This window comes from Coregonus clupeaformis, chromosome 39 (assembly GCF_020615455.1).
Source record: "Coregonus clupeaformis isolate EN_2021a chromosome 39, ASM2061545v1, whole genome shotgun sequence".
Classification (NCBI taxonomy): Eukaryota; Metazoa; Chordata; class Actinopteri; order Salmoniformes; family Salmonidae; genus Coregonus; species Coregonus clupeaformis.
Genome location: NC_059230.1, coordinates 507,199 through 530,745, shown reverse-complemented (window position 1 = coordinate 530,745; position 23,547 = coordinate 507,199). Strand labels below are relative to the sequence as shown.

General features: G+C 42.6%; 1 protein-coding gene across 1 annotated transcript in view; it reads left to right on the top strand.

Annotated features, from left to right (window-relative positions):
• Positions 1-3,300: 3,300 nt before the first annotated feature.
• LOC121554189 (IgGFc-binding protein-like) overlaps positions 3,301-23,547 on the top strand; it is a 145,931-nt gene continuing 125,684 nt past the window's right edge. The window contains 23 exon segments of the mRNA XM_045211778.1: positions 3,301-3,383; positions 4,834-4,859; positions 10,356-10,502; positions 11,130-11,398; positions 11,842-11,926; positions 12,788-12,940; positions 13,165-13,329; positions 13,543-13,640; positions 13,836-13,914; positions 14,068-14,202; positions 14,499-14,689; positions 15,030-15,159; positions 15,853-16,097; positions 17,286-17,434; positions 17,813-17,941; positions 18,093-18,231; positions 18,523-18,664; positions 19,091-19,290; positions 19,462-19,600; positions 19,799-19,897; positions 20,168-20,358; positions 22,499-22,628; positions 23,098-23,342. Of these exon segments, the coding sequence (XP_045067713.1) occupies positions 3,310-3,383; positions 4,834-4,859; positions 10,356-10,502; positions 11,130-11,398; positions 11,842-11,926; positions 12,788-12,940; positions 13,165-13,329; positions 13,543-13,640; positions 13,836-13,914; positions 14,068-14,202; positions 14,499-14,689; positions 15,030-15,159; positions 15,853-16,097; positions 17,286-17,434; positions 17,813-17,941; positions 18,093-18,231; positions 18,523-18,664; positions 19,091-19,290; positions 19,462-19,600; positions 19,799-19,897; positions 20,168-20,358; positions 22,499-22,628; positions 23,098-23,342 (3,360 nt within the window). The 5' untranslated portion in view covers positions 3,301-3,309.

The window sequence follows — 23,547 nt, the reverse complement described above, 5'->3', positions numbered from 1 at the left end:
GATAAAAATGACAGACCTCTACATGCTTTGTAAGTAGGAAAACCTGCAAAATCGGCAGTGTATCAAATACTTGTTCTCCCCACTGTATGTGTGTGCATGTGTGTGTGTGTGTGTGTGTGTATGTGTGTGTGTGTGTGTGAACTGATGGTCAGGAGAGCAGTTTTAAAGTGGAAAACTACAGCCCGCCTACAGAGGGGTGGGATTTTTTTATGACGTGTGCATATAAAAATATTGTACGACCATTTTGTGGCAGAATTCTCAATGAATAAATCTCTGACTATGCAGACCGGGACTCTGTCCGTTACTTAAATCCCAAAAGACTTACAACCTGTTGGGTGACGCACAGAGACACTGAAATAGTTTGTTAAATAATTCACTTAACAATGGTGTTCTTCGGCTTGCAAGAAACCCCCTTTTTCCTCCAAACATAACGATGGTCATTATGGCCAAACAGTTCTATTTTTGTTTCATCAGACCAGAGGACATTTCTCCAAAAAGTACGATCTTTGTCCCCATGTGCAGATGCAAACCGTAGTCTGGCTTTGTTATGGTGGTTTTGGAGCAGTGGCTTCTTCCTTGCTGAGCAGCCTTTCAGGTTATGTCGATATAGGACTCGTTTTACTGTGGATATAGATACTTTTGTACCTGTTTCCTCCAGCATCTTCACAAGGTCCTTTGCTGTTGTTTTGGGATTGATTTGCACTTTTCGCACCAATGTACGTTCATCTCTAGGAGACAGAATGCGTCTCCTTCCTAAGCGGTATGATGGCTGCGTGGTCCCATGGTGTTTATACTTGCGTACTATTGTTTGTACAGATGAACGTGGTACCTTCAGGCATTTGTAAATTGCTCCCAAGGATGAACCAGACTTGTGGAGGTCTACAATCTTTTTTCTGAGGTCTTGGCTGATTTCTTTTGATTTTCCCATGATGTCAAGCAAAGAGGCACTGAGTTTGAAGGTAGGCCTTGAAATACATCCAAAGGTACACCTCCAATTGACTCAAATTATGTCAATTAGCCTATCAGAAGCTTCTAAAGCCATGACATCATTTTCTGGAATTTTCCAAGCTGTTTAAAGTCACAGTGAACTTAGTGTAGGTAAACTTCTGACCCACTGGAATTGTGATACACTGAATTATAAGTGAAATAATCTGTCTGTAAACAATTGTTGGAAAAATTACTTGTGTTATGCACAAAGTAGATGTCCTAACCGACTTGCTAAAACTATAGTTTGTTAACAAGAAAATTGTGGAGTGGTTGAAAAACAAGTTTTAATGACTCCAACCTAAGTGTATGTAAATTTCCGACTTCAACTGTATGTCTGTTTGAAGTGTATGCAAATAGATTATACAAGTGGTTAGGCATTTTCAACACACAAATGTTCCTTAAAAAGACTAGAAGAGAAGCAGTCAAATTCTCCTCAACCATGAAAGACTATCATGCATGTTGTTGATGTTAATTCTTTGTGTGCAGCTTTTCTAGGTCTATCTTTGCTGCACCTGACTATGTTACCGTAATCAAGATGGGACAAGATCAAAGCCTGAACAACATCCCGAGGTGAAAAATCTGCCAATGTGCCCTTGAGCAAGTCACTTAACCCTAATTGCTCTCTGTAAGTGGCTTTGGATAAGAGCGTCTGCTAAATGACTCACTTGTAACCACTACAGTTTATCTTTGTGTCAAAAACACAGAACACATTTTTATAACAGACCTACCTCTCCCCATATTCACAACAACTTTGTCAATATGACTTGACCATGATAACTGACCATCCAATGTTACTCCTAGGAGTTCAGCTTGTTCAACTTGTTCAATGGTCACACCCTTTATACACAACTCCAGTTGAGGTTTAGGTCTGAGAGAATGCTTTGAACCAAATAGTTAAATAGTTCCAAAGAGTACACAGTTGTGAGGGAATATACAGTAGTTCTACAGATAGGATGGAAAGGTGTGCAGAGTGAAATGTGACTGATAGCATGGAGAGAGAGAGAGAGAGAGAGAGAGAGAGAGAGAGAGAGAGAGAGAGAGAGAGAGAGAGAGAGAGAGAGAGAGAGAGAGAGAGAGAGAGAGAGAGAGAGAGAGAGAGAGAGAGAGAGAGAGAGAGAGAGAGAGAGAGAGAGAATGAAAGAGAGAGACTGATAGGTGACTGATTGCATGGTGGGGTCCCAGAGAGAGCAAGAGAAAGAGGGATGTATAAAGAGAGAAAGATGGAGAGAGAGAGAGTGCGTGAGACTGATAGGTGACTGATAGTAACATGGACGGCACCTCTTTACAACATCCTATAAAACCCTTATCATCGGCGCTCCTTTTACAAAACGTACAGTCTGGAACGTTTTCAGACAGTGGGAACAGGCCTGGACCTCTCTGGCAGTCCTCCTGGAATCATGTTACATTGATTAGATATTTGTTTATTTGTTTGTTTTGTTTATTTGAGCTGGAAACCCAGTAGGCAATATGAATGTTCCAATGTCAGAAATAAAGCACATCAGCTGGCATCTGACTGACTGGCAGGATGTTTTGTTGTTGTTGTTGACTTGACAACAGATTTGTACTGTTATGGCTATGTTATTCACTAATAATAAGACAGATCTGGTTGTGTTATTATTGAAGGTTTGGAACTATTTGGGCTGGAACTTATTGTCTGTGTTTACACAGGCAGCCCAATTCAGACAAAACAAAACACAGCCATTGAGATTGTCTATCTGGTTTGAGACATGTGTGCCTGTCAATCCCAGCCTAATTATAAAGCACTATACTTAAGTATATTTAAAACCAGATACTTTTTACTCAAGTAGTATTTTACTTGGCGACCTTCACTTTTACTTGAGTCATTTTCTATTAAGGTATCTTTACTTTTACTCAGGTATGACAATTGAGTACTTGTTCCACCACTACCAATACTGGTGTGGTTCTGTCCTAATTAAACTTAGGCCTTAAAACTGTTATGCAATGCATTTTTATACAGATACAGTACTTTACGAAGCATCCCCACCCATTCTAGCTTATTCTGTCGTCAGACAAAAACTCATAAGCTGAACACACCCATGCCATATCACTCACAGTTACTCATTCACTCATTGGGTTGGTGGTTTTGCAATGTGCAACGCAATATCATACACATCTTGAGACGTAGGCTAGCGATAGAGTGATAGTGATTATAATACACCCCACTCCCTTCACCCTCCCTTTCTCTCCCTCCTCCTCTCTTATTCTACACCTTCATCCCACCTATAACAGTACCCTGATCCCTCTGGTTAGCCTCATTCCCTGCTAACTGAATGGTTAGCCTGCTAACTCTTTAAGTTAGCCATGGGCAAATTAAAAAGTATTTGTGTCCTACTGTGGATATGTGGGTACAGTGCGGTGACCGCTACAGAAGAAGGGTGAGTTACAGAGACTGAGATATTAATATTGAGCTGAAAATGTTATTCAAGATCTGTTATGGTCTTATTGAATAGTTGGACTTGATTGGTTGAGTAATCAAATTAGTTTTGTCAATTTGAAATGTTTGATTATGATTGTATGATAATATTATACTGTAAAGTATTAATTACAGGTATCAGATATTGTAAGGTGTTTGGAATATTTTACCAATCAAGTTTTACAGAATAATTGATTTTGTTGCATCTGCCATACTTGATACACATTATTGTAAAGACAGTGTTAATGGACTCACATTTGGAGCCATAAGGGATAATGGAGCTACCTGTGTGTAATTGTAATCTTGTTCTGATGGATGTGGTTTAAACAGATGTGGCTCTGAAATTGTACCCTCTCAAGTAATTGTTCTGAATGATTTGAAAACAACTTTATGAACAATTGTTGTTTAGCTAGCTAGCAATTTTCTTGGGACATATTAGCAGAGACGTGACATCCGTCAAAGCAACTCAAAACAAGACATGGTATCAAGAGCAAGATAAAACTAGCTGAAATTGCCTTTCACCTACGGACTCTAACATGCAGTGGTGGAAAAAGTACCCAATTGTCATACTTGAGCAAAAGTAATTGAAAATGACTCAAGTAAAAGTGAAAGTCACCCAGTAAAATACTACTTGAGTAGAAGTCTAAAAGTATTTGGTTTTAAATATACTTAAGTATCTGAAGTAAATGTAATTGCAAAAATATACTAAAGTATCAAAAGGAAAAGTAGAAGTATAAATAATTTCTAATTGCTTATATTAAGCGAACCAGACAGTACAATTATTTGTTATTTACGGATAGCCACGGTCACGCTCCAACATCATTTACAAACAAAGCATTTGTGTTTAGTGAGTCCACCAGATCAGATGCAGTAGGGATGACCAGGGATGTTCTCTTGATAAGTGCGTGAATTTGACCATTTTCCTGTCCTGCTAAGCATTCAAAATGTAACGAGTTTGGGTGTCAGGGGAAATATATGGAGTAAAAAGTACATTATTTTCTTTAGGAATGTAGTGAAGTAAAAATACAAGTTGTCAAAAATATAAACAGTAAATTAATGTACTTTAAAGTATTTTTACCTAAGTACTTTACACCACTGCCCACATGGCAGCATCTTGTCCTTGTGGCTAGCTATCTGGCCATCCAGAATCACAACAACACACAGACTTCTGCCCCATTGAATGGCATGCAGCGTTTTTGTGATGTTGTCAGCTAACCCGTCTACTGTTAATTAATTTAATTTACTTCTTAAATCTCTGCTGGTATTTTTGATACTATAGGAATTCCTATTCTTTACATAGCATATGGATAGATCCCAGACAGTATATTTTATACAAACAGGAAACTGCATTTAATCTACCTCTTATTTTCTATACATCTGTTCTCATCCATTTATAACTTTCTTTTACACAGCTATGCAAGATCAGCGAGAGACGCCGGTAAGTTGTTAATATTAGCAGACCACTTGATTCAAATATGATACGCAGCCCTACCACAACTGATAAGGTGATTAGTTGAATCAGGTGTTTTACTGTTGGGCTAAATTAATACAAAATTATGCAACTCCCACCCTGTGGGTCTACTGTATAGCATCTGATAGATACAACAGGCAGGTGAGTTCAGTCACATGATCCAGTCATCACAATGTCCTTGCGAACATGATCAAATCAAATCAAATTGTATTTGTCACATGCACCGAATAAAACAGGTGTAGACCTTACCGTGAAATGCTTACTTACAAGCCTTTAACCAACAATGCAGTTCAAGAAATAGAGTTAAGAAAATATTTACTAAATAAACTAAAGTAAAAAATAAAATAAAAAAGTAACACAATAAAATATCAATAACGATGCTATATATACAGGGGGAACCGGTACTGAGTCAATGTGTGGGGGCACCGGTTAGTCGAGGTAATTTGTACATGTAGGTAGGGGTAAACTGACTATGCATAGATAATAAACAGAGAGTAGCAGCTATGTAAAAACAAGGGGGGGTCAATGCAAATAGTCCGGGTGGCTATTTGATTAATTGTTCAGCAGTCTTATGGCTTGGGTGTAGAAGCTGTTAAGGAGCCTCTTGGACCTAGACTTGGCGCTCCGGTACCGGTTGCCGTGCGGTAGCAGAGAGAACAGTCTATGCCTAGACCCACTCCAATTCGCATAACACCCCAACAGATCCACAGATGACGCAATCTCAATCGCACTCCAGACTGTCCTTTCCCACCTGAACAAAAGGAACACCTATGTGAGAATGCTGTTCATAGACTACAGCTCAGCGTTTAACACCATAGTGCCCATAAAGCTCATCACTAAGCTAAGGTCCCTGGGACTAAACACCACCCTGTGCAACTGGATCCTGGACTTCCTGACGGGCCGCCCCCAGTTGGTAAGGGTAGGTAACAACACATCTGCCACACTGATCATCAACACTGGGGCCCCTCAGGGGTGTGTGCTTACTCCCCTCCTGTACTCCCTGTTCACCCAAGCACGACTCCAACACCATCATTACGTTTGCTGACGACACAACAGTGGTAGTCCTGAACACGACAACGATGAGACAGCCTATAGGGAGGAGGTCAGAGACCTGGCAGTGTGGTGCCAGGACAACAACCTCTCCCTCAATGTGAGGAAGACAAAGGAGCTGATCATGGACTACAGGTAAAGGAGAGCCCCATTAACATCGACTGGGCTGTAGTGGAGCGGGTCGAGAGTCTCAAGTTCCTTGGTGTCCACATTACCAACAAACTATCATGGTCAAAACACACCAAGACAGTCGTGAAGAAAGCACGACAAAACCTTTTCCACCTCAGGAGATTGAAAAGATTTGGCATGGGTCCCCAGATCCTCAAAAAGTTCTACAGCTGCACCATCAAGAGCATCCTGACCGGTTGCATCACCGCCTGGTATGGCAACTGCTTGGCATCCAACCGTAAGGCGCTACAGAGGGTAGTGCGTACAGCCCAGTACATCACTGGGGTCAAGCTTCCTGCCATCCAGGACCTATACACTAGGCGGTGTCAGAGGAAGGTCCATAAAATTGTCAAAGACTCCAGTCACCCAAGTCATAGACCAGGGGTGTCAAACTCATTTTAGCTCAGGGGCCACATGGAGGAAAATCTATTCCCAAGTGGGCCGGACCGGAAAAATCATGGTATATATAACTTAAAAACAACAACTTCAGATTGTTTTCTTTGTTTTAATACGATCAACATGCAACATAAAGCTGGAGCCTGAGGACAGTGTGTCCAAAATAGTACAAGCACAACATCACTATTAATCATAAAACGCGTCAAGTTATTTGAAAATTCTAAAGAAAAAGAACACACAAACACACAATGCCTCAGTGATTAACAGAACTGTTTCACAAATCACAGAACTATATCAGGGTGTCATTTCTCAGGCAGAAATGTAGATAAAAATAATGAAATCCTGTTCCCCAAACAAGTGCAAGAACCACAGAGTCAAGAATAGGTTAAATATACAAATAAAATAAAATCAATTAAAAACAATAGCACATCAACATAAAAACATATAAACATAAAGCTGGAGCCTGAGGACAGTGTCCAAAAGCACAACATCACTATTAATCATAAAACACCTCAAGTTATTTGAAAGTTCTGAGGACAAAGAACACACAAACACACAATGCCTCAGTGATTCACAGAAGTATATCACAGATCACAGAACTATATCAGGGTGTCATTTTTCAGGCAGAAATGTAGATAAAAATAATGAAATCCTGTTCCCCAAACAAGTGCAAGAACCACAGAGTCAAGAATAGGTTAAATATACAAATAAAATAAAAACAATTAAAAACAATAGCACATCAACATAAAAACATATAAACATAAAGCTGGAGCCTGAGGACAGTGTCCAAAAGCACAACATCACTATTAATCATAAAACACCTCAAGTTATTTGAAAGTTCTGAGGACAAAGAACACACAAACACACAATGCCTCAGTGATTCACAGAAGTATATCACAGATCACAGAACTATATCAGGGTGTCATTTCTCAGGCAGAAATGTAGATAAAAATAATGAAATCCTGTTCCCCAAACAAGTGCAAGAACCACAGAGTCAAGAATAGGTTAAATATACAAATAAAATAAAATCAATTAAAAACAATAGCACATCAACATAAAAACATATAAACATAAATCTGAAAGCGTTGCTCAAACTCCCGTAACAGTCCCGTTATTTTATCTTTGAACCGCTTCATGTCTGCCACATGTTGGGTCGCGCACACATTTTTCAGACAGGGGAAGTGAGCTGCATCACCACCGGCAAGTTGCGTCTCCCACAATGACAGCTTCAACTTGAAATAACGTATGCTGTCATAATACTGTGTGACAACTTTGTTGCGCCCTTGCAGCTGTTTGTTCAAGTTATTCAGGTGCTCTGTAACATCCACCATAAATGCAAGGTCCTGCATCCATTCTGTGGAATGAAATTCTAACACTGGTTTGCCCTTTTCTTCCATGAACTGTTCAATTTCTTCTCGTAAATCAAAGAAACGCCTCAGCACAGCACCTTGGCTTAACCATCTTACCTCAGTGTGGTATGGTAGGCCATAGATGTGGTCTTTCTCTCTGAGAAGGCTGTCAAACTGACGGTGATTCAGGCTTCTGGATCGGATGAAATTAACAGTTTGGATGACCACCTTCATGACGTTATCCATCTTTAATGACTTGCAACACAAAGCCTCCTGGTGCAAAATACAGTGAAAAGTCAAAAAAATCACGTCCTCCATTTGCAGATTGCACTTTCTCTCTGAACTTTGTCACAACGCCTGCTTTTTTCCCGATCATTGAGGGCGCACCATCTGTAGCCAGGCTGACAGCGCGGGACCAGTCCACTCCGACCCTGTCCAGCGCGCCGACGAGTGCTGTAAAAATATCAGCTGCTGTCGTTGTATCTGTCATCTGCACCAACTCCACGAACTCCTCGGTGACGGTCAATGTGTCATCAACTCCGCGGATGAAAATGGCCAGTTGTGCAACATCTGTAATGTCCGTGCTTTCATCAATTGCAACCGAAAACGCAATAAATGACTTTACTTTTTGCTTCAACTGGCTGTCCAAATCCACTGAAAGATCGGAAATCCTGTCTGCAACTGTGTTTCTTGTCAGGCTGATATTTGCAAAAGCCTGCCGCTTTTCAGGGCACACAATCTCCGCTGCCTTCATCATGCATGTTTTTACAAATTCACCCTCACTAAATGGTTTTGAAGCCACTGCGATAGCAATGAGGTAGCTAGCTTTCACTGCAGCGTCACTGATGTCTCGGCTGTGAGTAAACACAGACTGCTGTTTCTTCAGACCCGCCAACAGTTCATTCACCTTCTCTCATCTCCGCTGTCCTTGAAAGTTGTCATATTTGTCGGCATGAAGACTCACATAGTGGCGACGAAGGTTATATTCTTTCAGCACTGCAACATGCTCTGAACACACCAAACATACAGCTTTCCCATTCAATTTCGTGAATAAATAGGATGACCATTTTTCTTGGAACACTCTGCACTCTGCGTCCACTTTTCTCTTTTTTGACAGAGACATATTGGGGCAATGAGGGTGCCAAAGCACATAATGTTAAAAGTAGAAGCCGTAATAAATATCGCGGGCAAAACAAAGTAGCTCATTGGCTGCATGTGCTTGACCCACTTTGCTCTGCCCCGGTATAAACAGTTTGCTTGCTTAACACAATTGCTATTGCGCCATCCAGTGGACGCAATTGGAACAGCAGTTTATTTTATTGAAAAATTGCAGCGCATTTTTATACTTTACAACAACAACAACAAAAAAACAAACAAAAAAATATATATATATTTTTATTATTATTATTATTTTTTCGAAATCATCTCGCGGGCCGGATTAAACCCGTTTGCGGGCCTGATCCGGCCCGCGGGCCGGACGTTTGACACCCCTGATGTAGGTATTACCGACTCGTCAGGGAGAGGTTGAAAATGTCAGTGAAGACACTTGCCAGTTGGTCCACGCATGCGCTGAGTACACGTCCTGGTAATCCATCTGGCCCCATGGCCTTGTGAATGTTGACCTGTTTAAAGCTATGGACAGCGTGATCACACAGTCGTCCTCCTCCTTTTTACTGTTATCTTACTCCTCCTATCCCTCCATCTCCTCCCCTGAACACAAAGATGCTTATCGCTACACAACCTGCTTACACACTGCCAGACGTGCCCGTGCCCGTGCCAACACAAACACAAACACAGACACACACACACTTTCTCACAGTTATGGTACAAAACAATGCAGGAGGAGGCCATAAAGTAATTGGTTTAGGGTCTGGGTGTTCCATAATTAAGATATAATAAACAGATTCCAAATACATTACTGCTGATATGGTAGTTAGTGGTCTTTTGCAATGTCACCTTGTCTGTATAGTAGCAGTGGGGAGGACAACACATGACAAACACATTTGATATAATGCCATTTAGCTATAAGGATTTGATCAGCTAATATTTGCCTTATTGGTTCTATCAACTGTCACACATTCTTTACGTTCAGTGATGTCAGTTGAGGTCGAGCATTTGTTGTTGTTTAATGTTCAAAGGCATCAGAGATCTGAGTGCTATAGCTAGTAGGACTTTCAGGGCCTCACTCACAGTCTCTCTCTCACCCATCTGTCTCCATCCCTCTCTCTCCACCCATCTGTCTCCATCCCTCTCTCTCCACCCATCTGTCTCCATCCCTCTCTCTCCACCCATCTGTCTCCATCCCTCTCTCTCCACCCATCTGTCTCCATCCCTCTCTCTCCACCCATCTGTCTCCATCCCTCTCCCTCCACCATCTGTCTCCATCCCTCTCTCTCCACCCATCTCTCTCCATCCCTCTCTCTCCATCCCTCTCTCTCCACCCATCTCTCTCTATCCCTCTCTCTCCACCCATCTCTCTCCACCCATCTCTTTCCTACAGCCATTCTGACCTCCTGTGACTTTAACCAGGAAAGTACACCCTATTGTCAGTTCCAGCAGGACGGCAACGACAACAGTGATTGGACAAGACACCGAGGCCCCACCCCTACACCAGGAACAGGACCCCCCGGGGACTACCCTGACGGCAGTGAGTAGCCTTTCCTCTTTGGGACACCCACCTGTGTATAGATATAGATCACCTAGATGAGAGACGTTAGTGAATGTTCTCTTCACCCATGTAGGTAAATAGATTGTGGTGGCTTTAGGGCCAGTCTGTTTCTGCTTTAGACAACTCACTTTTAATAGCAATATCATAACCTTACAATGAGGCTGAGCAAGCCAAGGGGGGACCTTTTGATAGGAATTAAAAGTGATGTTTCATCTTCTACTTGGATGCACCTCAAAACTCAGTCATATCCAACATTTAGAATATGACTCTTCCCGTCACAGAGAAGACTGCTTCAATGGCTCTTTGTTATCTCCACACCCATATATGTCAAATTTTCTCTCTCTCTCTCTCTCTCTCTCTCTCTCTCTCTCTCTCTCTCTCTCTCTCTCTCTCTCTCTCTCTCTCTCTCTCTCTCGCTCTCTTGCTCTCTCCCTCTTTCACTCTCTCACCCTCTTTCTCTCTCCCTCTCTCTCTCTCCCGCTTTCTCTCTCTCCCTCTTTCTTTCTTTCGCTCTCTCTCGCCCTCTTTTTCTCTCCCTCTCTCTCTCTCCCTCACTCTCCCTCGTTCTCTCTCTCTATCTCTCCTTTTCTTTCTTTATTTCTCCAGATGGTTTCTACATCTACCATGAGTGTGACAATGTGGCCAACGGGCAGAAGGCTCGTCTTCTCAGCTCGGCCCTCATCTCCTCCACCTCCACCCAGATCTGTGTCCAGTTCCGCTACTACATGTACGGCTCAGACAATGAGAACCACCTGCGCGTGCTGGCCAAGTGGCCCAGCTCGGAGGACAAAGTCTGGGAGAAGACTGGGATCCAGAGCCCCTCCTGGCTTGGAGCTGCTGTCACCGTGGCCAAACCAGCAGGACAGACCCTAAACGTGAGTGTCTGTGTGTGCGTGCTTGTGTTTGAATAAGATTCAGGATAGACACATACATGTTTGAGTACTGTATGTGTCTGGTTTCAGTGAAAGAGTGATTAGTCGGGTCATATGTGTCCGTGTCCGTGTCCGTTTTACAGTCCTCTGGGCTTTTCTTTACAGCAATTTTAATCTCTCTTCCCCTCCCAAGTAAAGTATTTAATGAGACACTGGTAGTTGTAAAACAATCATAGTTCAGGGAACGTGAGAGAGAGGAAAACAGACAGGAGGAGACATTGACACCAGCGATGGGCCTCTCAAGTTTTTTATATGTTGTGGCCCTTGCTTCGCTGGTTTTGTCTCTCTACCTGGCATATAATTGGTGAATTACATCACTCATTCAATGACAGTGACTTGGGTGACTACACATTCTCCATATTAAATGTATTTTTCTCTGTCTACAGATTGTGTTTGAGGCACAGCGTGGATTGTCTGCTTCTTGTGACTCAGCCCTGGATAACATTGTCATCAGTGAGGGAGCTTGTCCAGGTATGTAGCTATTTACTTTCGTTCTCACCCCCCCCTCTCTCTCTCTCTCTCTCTCTCTCTCTCCGTCTCTCTTTCTCTCTCATCCCCCTCTCTCTCTTTCCCTCTCTCTTTCTCTGTCTCTCTCTTTCTCTATCACCCCCCCCTCTCTCTCTCTCTCACTCGCTCTCTCTCTTCCTCTCTCTTTCTCTCTCACCCCCCTCTCGCTCTCTCTTCTCTCTCTCTTCCTCTCTCACCCCCCTTCTCTCTCTCTCTCTCTCTCTCTCTCTCTCTCTCTCTCTCTCTCTCTCTCTCTCTCTCTCTCTCTCTCTCTCTCTCTTCCTCACTCTTTATCTTTCACCCCCCTCTCTGTCTTTCCCTCTCTCTCCCTCTCTCTTTCTCTGTCTCACTCTTTCTCTCTACCCCCCCCTCTCTCTCTCTCTCTCTCTCTCACTCCCTTTCTCTCTCTCTCTATCTCTCTCTCTCTCTCTCTCTTCCTCGCTCTTTCTTTCTCACCCCCCTCTCTCGCTTTCCCTCTCGCTCTCTCCCTCTCTCTTTCTTTCTCTGTCTCTTTCTTTCTCTCTCACCCCCTTCTCTCTCTCTCTCTCTCTCTCTCTCACTCTTTGTCTCTCACCCCCTCTCTGTCTTTCCCTCTCTCTTTCTCTGTCTCACTCTTTCTCTGTCACCCCCCTCTCTCTCTCTCTCTCTCTCTCTCTCTCTCTCTCTCTCTCTCTCTCTCTCTCTCTCTCTCTCTCTCTCTCTCTCTCTCTCCCTCTCTCTCTCTCTCTCTCCCTCTCTCTCTCCCCCTCTCTCTTTCTGTCTCTTTCTTTTCAAGTTTGACTATATCGTTTGACCTGTACTAATCAATCTCATGTATTTCCTCAGCCTGTCTGACTGGTTGTGACTTCGACACCGCTGATGATCTGTGCAACTGGGAGGCACGTCAACCGTCAAATCCTGACTTTGGTTGGGAGCAGTGGACTGGACAAACTGACACAGAAGGATCTGGTCCTGACGATGACTTCTCCAAACCAGGCTGTAGGTCTTCGTTTGAACACTGTGGGGAGGGAGAGAGGGAGAGAATTAGAGGGAGCATACTTCAATTCACACAGGACACCAGATAAGACAGGAGAATAACACCAGATATAACAGACTGACCCTAGCACATAGACTATTGCAGCATAGATACTGGAGACCTATTAAAGGTCACTCATGTACTTTCTCATATTGTCATGTTTTCATGTGGTCTCTTCTCTCCGCAGTGGGCCAATATCTGCTGATGGACTCATCATTTCGTGTCCCTGGAGAGAAAGTAGAGCTGTGGAGCCCATCCACCACCTCCTCTGGCTGTCTGGACCTCACCTTCCATTACTACATGTACGGCACTTCCACCACCATGAAGCTCAATGTCTACACAGTGACTGGCGGTAAGTTGACCACTGTCTTGCAGCTCCACTTCCCCAGAAGATAGATAGCACCTCTTCCTCCTTTGATTACTCACTCACTCACTCTCTCTCTCTCTCTCTCTCTCTCTCTCTCTCTCTCTCTCTCTCTCTCTCTCTCTCTCTCTCTCTCTCTCTCTCTCTCTCTCTCTCTCTCTCTCTCTCTCTCTCTCTCTCTCTCTCTCTCTCTCTCTCCAGGAGGAAGCCTTGGTTCTCCCATCTTCTCCTTGACAGGGAACCAGGGCCAGGGTTGGAAGCCTGCAGAGATACGTTACCTCGGCTCAGCTAACATGCAGGTACACAGGCTGAAAAGACAATGATGTGTTACGTTTCTCTCTACTGGAATTTGATATGAACTAAAGAAGAGCCTTGCACTCTGATATTCAAATCTTCTTTATAGAAGCACAAATGTGATTGTATTTATCTGGTGAACCATAACTTTTTTTCATTTTCTTTGAATGTTGATTTGATGGATGGTGTTTGTGTTTCAGTTTGTGATTGTTGGCGTTTACGGTGAGACCCCTAAGACAGACATCGCTATAGACGCTGTATGCATCACAATCTGCACAGGTAATGAATTATCTATGATCTGAGATTATCTATATCTAGTATATAGATAGACAATAATGTCTTAGGATCTTTGAAAACTGCTAGCCTCTGGAGTTTATTTGGTCTTCTGAAAGTATTCTTATGTCTCTCAAATGTTTTCCTTGGTTATTTCAGTTCCACCACCAACTACACCAAAACCTTCAACTCCAAGTCCCTCAACACCAAAACCTCCAACACCGGGACCAACAACTGCTAAACCTTCGACCCCCAAGCCTTCTACACCTAAACCACCAACCACAAAACCACCAGGTGAGATTAACAGCCAATCACCTGTTCTCATGATCAGAATCAGAAAAAGTCCAAATAATTCATCACAAATTAGCTCTGTTGTTAACCTTGTTAACCTTTGACTCTCTTCCACCCCACCCCATACATCCCTTTATCCCCCAATAGTGACGGTAATAATTGGTTACCTAATAATTCCTGATATTAACCCCTTGTCTCCCTCCCTCTCACCCCCACATCCAATCCTCCTCTCCCTCTCTCCCCCAACCCATTCTCCTCTCCCCCCGACCCCATTCTCCTCTCCATCTCTCCCCCAATAGTGACGTGCCCTCCCAATGCTGAGTACATAGAGTGTGGCCCAGCCTGCATCCCCAGCTGTAAGGAACCCTCCACCAACTGCACTGGCTCCTGTATCAGTGCGTGTTTCTGTAAGCCAGGCTTCGTGTTCAAAGGCAGACGCTGTGTCCCCATAGAAACCTGTGGCTGTCTGGAGGGAGGTGACTACTATGAGGTACGAGACCATCTGGGATTGTCAGTCTGTGGTTAAGAATGTACAATATGATAGAATATGACACAATACAATGTGATATACAATATTATACGGCATAGCATACAATATATTATACACAATATACGATTTCATACACAATATGATACAATATCATATGATACACTACGTTTCCTGTCCAGAATGTCCACTCACATGGAAATTGATGTTGCTCAGGTCAGCACATCACAAATAATGCAAGGAACACACACATACATTTACTGAATGCACAAATAAATAAAAAAAATGTATATTATCTAACAACATGTTAATAATTCCTCTCTCCCTGTCTCTGTCCTTTTAGCCAGGAGAGATCATCTTTGGTGACGGCTGCTCCAAGCTGTGTCGTTGTGCCGGAAACTACACCCTGGACTGTGTGGACAACTCCTGCTCTCCCACGGAGGAGTGCCGCAACGGTGCATGCTATCGTAAAGGTACTGTTATCTGAGTTATAATGACTTGTATTAGCTGAGTTATCATAACTTGTATTAGCCCAGTTATTATAACTTGTAATAGATCAGTTATCATAACTTGTATTAGCTCAGTTATCATAACTTGTAAAAGCTCAGTTATCATAACTTGTATTAGCTGTGTTGTCGTAATTTGTATTAGCTCAGTTATCATACCTTGTATTAGCTGTGTTATCATAACTTGTATTAGCTGAGTTATCATAACTTCTATTACCTCAGATATCATAAGTTGTATTAGCTCAGTTATTGTATTAGCTAAGTTATCATAACTTCTATTAACTGTGTTATAATAACTTGTATTATCTCAGTTATCTTAACTTGAATTAGCTCACTTATCATAACTTGTATTAGGTCACTTATAATAACTTGTATAAAGATGAAAGGTTCTTAGAATCAATTATATTGTTAAGGTGTACCATCGTAAAACCAACTTACAGTAAAGTGGATCGTTCCTAGAGTTTGATTCCTAGCTATGCAAACACACAGCCATATATACAGTAAACATGTATTATGTGTGGCTTGGAGAACACTATTTACATAATGTCAGGCATCACTTGGTGAAAAAACGAACCCAAACTATGTGAACACTGAGTCAGTATTCTTTCCACCAGCCAATTACTAATCTCACTCACAACTTTATATCACTATTCCCCCCAGCCACCTCTACCTGTGTAGCATCTGGCGACCCTCACTACACCACCTTCGACAAGAAGAAGTACAACTTCATGGGGAACTGCAGCTACCTGATGTCAGAGCCCTGTAACCACACGTCAGTGCCTCACTACGAGGTGCATGCCGACAATGAAAACCGCTTCAACAAACCAACCATCTCCTACCTGAAGGCTGTGCATGTGTATGTGCGCAGCGTGAAGATCTCCATCCTGAAGGGAGGCACAGTGCAGGTGAGAACGAGAGGGATTGATGGAGGGATGGGGTTGGGGGTAGAGAGACAGAGAGAGAGAGAGAGAGAGAGAGAGAGAGAGAGAGAGAGAGAGAGAGAGAGAGAGAGAGAGAGATGGAGATAGATAAGAATGACATTTGAAAATGTTAAAAAACGTAACAATGGCAACAAATACTGATAAAATGCAGAGCCGATGTAAAGTAACATACAAAGTCAGGAACAGGAATAAATCTTTATTGTCACCAAAGGGAAATTCCTGAGCAGCATTAAATATATTGAACAAAAATATAAAGGAAACATGTAAAGTGCTGCTCCCATTTTTAATGAGATGAAATATATGATCCCAGAAATGTTCCATACGCACAAAAAGCTTACTTATTTGAATTGTTATGCACAAATTTGTGTACATCCCTGTTAGTGAGCATTTCATCCTTTGTCAAGATAATGCATTCACATGACAGGTGTGGTATTTCAAGAAGCGGATTAAACAGCATGATCATTACACAGGTGTACCTTGTGCTGGGGACAATAAAAGGCCACTAAAATATGCAGTTTTGTCAAATAACACAATGCCAGAGGTGTCTCAAGTCTTTATGGAGCGTGCAATTGTCATGCTGACTGCTGGAGTGCCCACCAGAGCTGTTTCCAGAGAACTGAATGTTCATTTCTCTACCATAAGCCACCTCCAACGTCGTTTTAGAGAATTTGGTGGTACGTCCAACCGGCCTCACAAACGCAAACCATGTGTAACCACGCCAACCCAGGACCTCCACATCTGGCTTCTTCACCTGCGGGATCGTCAGGGGGATGGGGAGTGCTCAGGAATATTTCTGTCTGTAGTAAAACCCCTTTGTAGGGACAAACTCATTGGCTAGGTCTGGCTCCCCAGTGGGTTTACCTAGCTGCCAAGTGGATGGGCCTATGCCCTCCCAGGCCCACCCATGGCTGCGCCCCTGCCCAGTCATGTGAAATCCATTGATTAGGGCCTAATTAATTTTTTTCAATTGACTGATTTCCTTATTTGAACTAAAACTCAGTAAAATCTTTGAAATTGTTGCATGTTGCGTTAATTTCTTTGTTCATTATACATAAAATTCATGCAAAACACAGACACTGGACAGCTTAAAAAGAGGAAAGCTAAAAAGCATGCCCCTCACTAACCCATGTCTGTGTCCTCTTCTCCTCCTAGTTGAATGGTACCAATGTGAACATCCCACTGACACCAGCTACAGGCGTGTCTGTTTTGAAGTCTGGTAAACACTACACTGTAGCCATGGACTTTGGTGTGACCGTACGATATGACGGAAACCACTACATGGACATCAAAGTCATCAAGGAGTGAGTCAAAACTGCTTCACACACACACTGAAGAAAGAGAACATACAAACACTAAAGAGAACACACACACTGAGCTAGAGAGAGAGAGAGAGAGCGAGAGAGAAAGCGAGTGAGAGAAGGAGAGCGAGAGAGAGAGAGAGAGAGAGAGAGAGAGAGAGAGAGAGAGACCAAAAATGGGGTCTATGCAGCTTGGTTTCCTATTACAGTTTTGGTGACCCTCGACATGATATACCCTAAAAATAGCTATAATAACACAACACAAAACATAGAAACCAAATAGAATCTTCTCACATTGTAATATTTTTATTTTATAAAGTTGTCATTACAATGCTTGAGAAAATCCTTGACTCATAGGCCAATTTTCTCCTCTGTATTCAGCTATAAAGACAAGCTGTGTGGACTGTGTGGAGACTACAATGGAAACTCCAAAGATGACTTCAGGAAACCAGACGGTTCTCTGACCACCAACCCCAATGACTTTGGACACAGCTGGGTCACAGATCCCAAGTTAGTCTTGCCACCATTTACGCACACACACACACACACACACACACACACACAGACAGACACACAGACAGACACAGACACAGACACAGACACACACACACACACACACAGGCACTCACATACAACTGATTCACTCTGTCTCTCACTCCAGTTGTAACAAGAAGCCCAACACCACCGTCCCAGGCTGTACTGATGATGAACTGGACAGGTATGAGAGCTCTGGCTACTGCGGCATGCTACTGGACAAGAACGGACAGTTCGCTGTCTGTCACCCCAAGGTCAACCCCAATGTGAGTAACTACCGTAATGTGTGGTATATAGCGTCTTACCCCAATGTGTGTAATTACTGTAATGTATGGTGTATAGGTTCTTTACGATAAAAGAAAGTTTGTTTAATGTGTGAAATCTCACTCCCAAGAAAGACATTTTGTAAATGTATAGACACATTTAGTTTAGGAATGTTTAAATACGTTTTATACAATTTAATTCAATGAACTTTATTTTTGCACGTAAGTAACCAAAACCTCCAAGCTTTGTGAGCAAATCGATGACACGTGTACCTTTATGTGTGTCTATTTCAGAGTTTCTTCCAGGACTGTCTGTTTGACCTGTGCGAGCTGGATGGTGCTCAACCCATTCTGTGTGAGTCCATCGAGTCCTACGTCAACGAGTGTCAGGACCGAGGAGTCACCATCGGAACCTGGAGGAACAGCACTTTCTGCCGTGAGTATTGATCAGTGTTGGGGTCAATTCCATTTAAATTCCAGTCATTTCAGAAAATAAACCAAATTCTCATTCCAAATATTCCTCACTAAAAAGCATTAAAGATAATGGAAATTGGTATTTCGATGTACTTCCTGAATTGACTGGAATTGCAGTGGAATTGACCCAACCCTGGAACAGATACATGTTATACATGATAATAACAAGGAAGAGACGGATATTGATGATGAAGATGGAAATTGTAGTGATTAATATAATAATCATTCATTCACTCACCAAAGACCCTGCTGCTATTAGCACGTCAAAGACCAAACAATCCACTCAAACAGTACTATTCCGTATAATCAACAAATTCATTACTAAGCGACAGTCATGTTTTAAAGTAGACCTATCTCCTAATGTCTCCTCTTCCCTCCTTCTCTCCAGCTCTGACATGCCCCCCCAACAGTCAGTACGTGCCCTGTGCCGCCCCTTGTCAGCCCACCTGTGCCTCCAGACCCCCCACGGGGTGTGATGCTCCCTGTTCAGAGGGTTGTGTGTGTGACCCTGGTTATATCCTCAGCGCCGGGAAGTGTGTCAAAGAGAACTCTTGTGGCTGCAAACACACCAACGGACAGTACTACGAGGTGAGTGTGTTGTGTTTGTGTGTTTATGTGTGTGTGTCAAGTGATGGACATAGTGTGTGTGTGTGACGTGTATGTAACCAACCAGCAACCAATCACTGATTAACTTTTGTCTCTCCCTCCATCTCTCCCCCTCCTCCCTCCTTCCCTCCCTCTCCCCCTCTCTCCCTCCAGCCTGGTGAGGAGTGGTACGTGGAGGACTGTCAGATGAAATGTTACTGTAACGCTCCCTTCGTCACCTGCAGTCCCTCTGATTGCCCTCCAATGCACGAGTGTAAGGTCCAGGGTGGAGAGCTGGACTGCTACCCTACAAGTAAGTCCCCTTACATAAACAGTCTGTACAAACACCCACAAATACTCAAAATTGTGTTTTGACGTCTGACGTGTTGGAAGTCAGGGTAGGTTACCAGGCTGTGATCATATGAGTTGACCAGACAGCACAAACTGATCTGAGACTAGGCTATAATGTCTCTCTCTCTTATATCTCATGATGTCTCCCTCTATCCCTCAGCCCCAACTACAGTCAAACCAACTACTCCCAAACCAACTACACCTAAACCAACTACTCCCAAGCCTACTACCCCAAAACCTCCAACCACAAAACCACCAGGTGAGATTAACAGACAATCACCTGTTCTCATTCTCACGATCAGATTCAGAATCCAATTTCTGTATTCGCACAAATCGATGAATTGGTTACCTAATCATTCCTGATATTAACCCCTTGTCTCCTTTCCACCCCAACCCCTTATCACCTCTTCTTTGCCTTTCTCCCTCCCTCTCTCCCCCACACCCAATCCTCCTCTCCCTCTCTCCCCCTAACCCATTCTCCCTCCCTCTCCCCCCCACCCCATTCTCCTCTCCATCTCTCCCCCAATAGTGACGTGCCCTCCCAATGCTGAGTACATAGAGTGTGGCCCAGCCTGCATCCCCAGCTGTAAGGAACCCTCCACCAACTGCACTGGCTCCTGTATCAGTGCGTGTTTCTGTAAGCCAGGCTTCGTGTTCAAAGGCAGACGCTGTGTCCCCATAGAAACCTGTGGCTGTCTGGAGGGAGGTGACTACTATGAGGTACGAGACCATCTGGGATTGTTAGTCTGTGGTTAAGAATGTACAATATGATAGAATATGACACAATTCAATGTGATATACAATATTATATGTGATATACCATACGGAATACCATACGATATATGATACACTATATACGATGTGATACACAATAACATACGATATCATATGATACACTACTTTTACTGTCCAGAATGTCCACTCACATGGAAATTGATGTTGCTCAGGTCAGCACATCACCAATGTGACCAACCGCCTCGATTCGGTCTTATGTTGCAACATTTTAAAATGTATTTTTTTTACATTGGTTGAAAATAGAGGCTCAGAGCTAGAAAATGGTATATCATACACTGCAGTTCAGGAACAATGCGAAAGTAATTCTGCTTTGAAAGTTGATAAACTTGTAACCCCACTTTTGAGAAAATGGCCCTTGAATGTTTTGGGACACCTACTGAAGAGTTCTTCTTTGTGTACACCCATTCAGCATCGTTCACACCCTCTTAAGCCTTAGCCCCACCCATCTCCTTAAGGATTGTGAGGCCATGTGCTAAACAGTGAGGACGGTAGTGTACAACCAAATATTTCAAGACTAAAGGCTGGTTTATACTAATTCTATCGACCTGTCTGTATACAGTTGTCGCAATGACATCATGAACATTCTATTGTCGTTGTTGTTATGAAAAAGTATGAACCAAAAATGAAAGTCTGCATGACATCAGCAGCCTGGGGGTCCAAAATAGCATAACTGGTGCATTTCAACAGCAATATCCCACTGGCTATAAGGTGAATGCACCAATTTGTAAGTCGCTCTGGATAAGACCGTCTGCTAAATGACGTAAATGTAAAATGTAAATGTAAATAAACACATCAGTTTAAAAATGAATTTAGTATATGTCAATCTAGCAAACCAGGCAATTAAAAGCAACTTTCTAAACTATGTTTTTGGTTCGTTTCTAGCTTGTTAGAAGGTGTAAACGGTACAGTGAAAAGGTTACTTGCATAGTGGAGTCTTTTGTTTAGACATGTAGCTAGCTAGCTAGTTAAACAACAAGCCATAATCCCAACTCTTAACATTACTACCTTGCGTGAATCTACAGTTAGCTAAAGCTAACCAACTAGCTAGGTTTAATGTTAGATAGCGAGCTAACATTAGGCCATAACTAGCAATGCAAATGGCTCTGAGATACGAATAACATTACTACACAAATCAAACATGCAACGTTAGCTAGCGAGCAAGCCAGCCAGCCAGCCAGCCAGCCAGCTAATGTTAGCTAGATAACATTAGCTTTAACTTGCAATGAAAATGACTTTCTGCCAAAATTAGAAATGTATAATATCTGAAAATGTAAATAGCTAGACTTTCTTACATGGATGAACACTTTTCCCTCTCTGTCACGGATGCCATGGTTGCCCTTAGTTTGAAAATGTAATCCAGAAAGGTGTTTTATACAACAGCCTTTTGTGTTCTCTTTTCGACTCCCTCCGCATTTCCAATCAAACGCCAGAATTTTCTCCATCTCCTTAGCTATCATACTCTGCTTCCACAGGGCATTCCACTGTTTTTTAAACTCGGTCCTCCAGAAATTGGAGAGCCTTAGCAACACTTGTGCAGTTCTTTCGGATATCTTTCAACTAAGCCACTTTAGAAAGGATTACCTACACATACTAAATAGCTCGTTATAGACAGAAGTGTGCTAAATGGCAGACAAATCCAAACTCATCTCTCGGCATGTCCAGCCCATCCATTATCGCAGCCAATCATGGGTAGTGGAAAAGTTCCTGTCTTTTTCGTGGCTAAACCAACTAGGCTTGTAATTTCACAAATGTATTTGTATTAAGAGATAGCATATAAGTTTGTTTTTAAGGCACATGAAAGTTCACCTGTTCCAGAAGGCATTTCTGCCAAAGAATGCATTTTGATCAACAACAAAAAAATAAAAAACTTGAAATGCCTCTCCTGTGAAGTAGTGATGGGCGACATAGGCCTAGTTTCCTGAAATGAGTCACAAATATCCTTTAAAAAGGACCAACGACGCAAGGAACACACACATACATTCACAGAATGCACAAATAAACAAAAAAATGTATATTATCTAACAACATGTTAATAATTCCTCTCTCCCTGTCTCTGTCCTTTTAGCCAGGAGAGATCATCTTTGGTGACGGCTGCTCCAAGCTGTGTCGTTGTGCCGGAAACTACACCCTGGACTGTGTGGACAACTCCTGCTCTCCCACGGAGGAGTGCCGCAACGGTGCATGCTATCCTAAAGGTACTATTAGCTGAGTTATTATAACTTGTATTAGCTGAGTTATCATAACTCTTATTAGCCCGGTTATCATACCTTGTAATAGATCAGTTATCATAACTTGTATTAGCTCAGTTATCTTAACTTGAATTAGCTCACTTATCATAACTTGTATTAGGTCACTTATCATAACTTGTATAAAGATGAAAGGTTCTTAGAATCAATTATATTGTTAAGGAGTACCATCGTGAAACCCTTGGAAACATCCAACTTACAGTAAAGTGGATCGTTCCTAGAGTTTGATTCCTAGCCAAACAGACAGCCATGTATACAGTATACATTTATTATGTGTGGCTTGGAGAACACTATTTACATCATGTCAGGCATCACATGGTGAAAAAACGAACCCAAACTATGTGAACACTGAGTCAGTATTCTTTCCACCAGCCAATTACTAATCTCACTCACAACTTTATATCACTATTCCCCCCAGCCACCTCTACCTGTGTAGCATCTGGCGACCCTCACTACACCACCTTCGACAAGAAGAAGTACAACTTCATGGGGAACTGCAGCTACCTGATGTCAGAGCCCTGTAACCACACGTCAGTGCCTCACTACGAGGTGCATGCCGACAATGAAAACCGCTTCAACAAACCAACCATCTCCTACCTGAAGGCTGTGCATGTGTATGTGCGCAGGGTGAAGATCTCCATCCTGAAGGGAGGCACTGTGCAGGTGAGAGCGAGAGGGATTGATGGAGGGATGGGGTTGGGGGTAGAGAGAGAGAGAGAGAGATGGAGATAGATAAGAATGACATTTGAAAATGTTTAAAAACGTAATAATGGAAACAAATACTGATAAAATGCAGAGCCGATGTAAAGTAACATACAAAGTCAGGAACAGTTTGCCATTCTATTGAATAAATCTTTATTGTCACCAA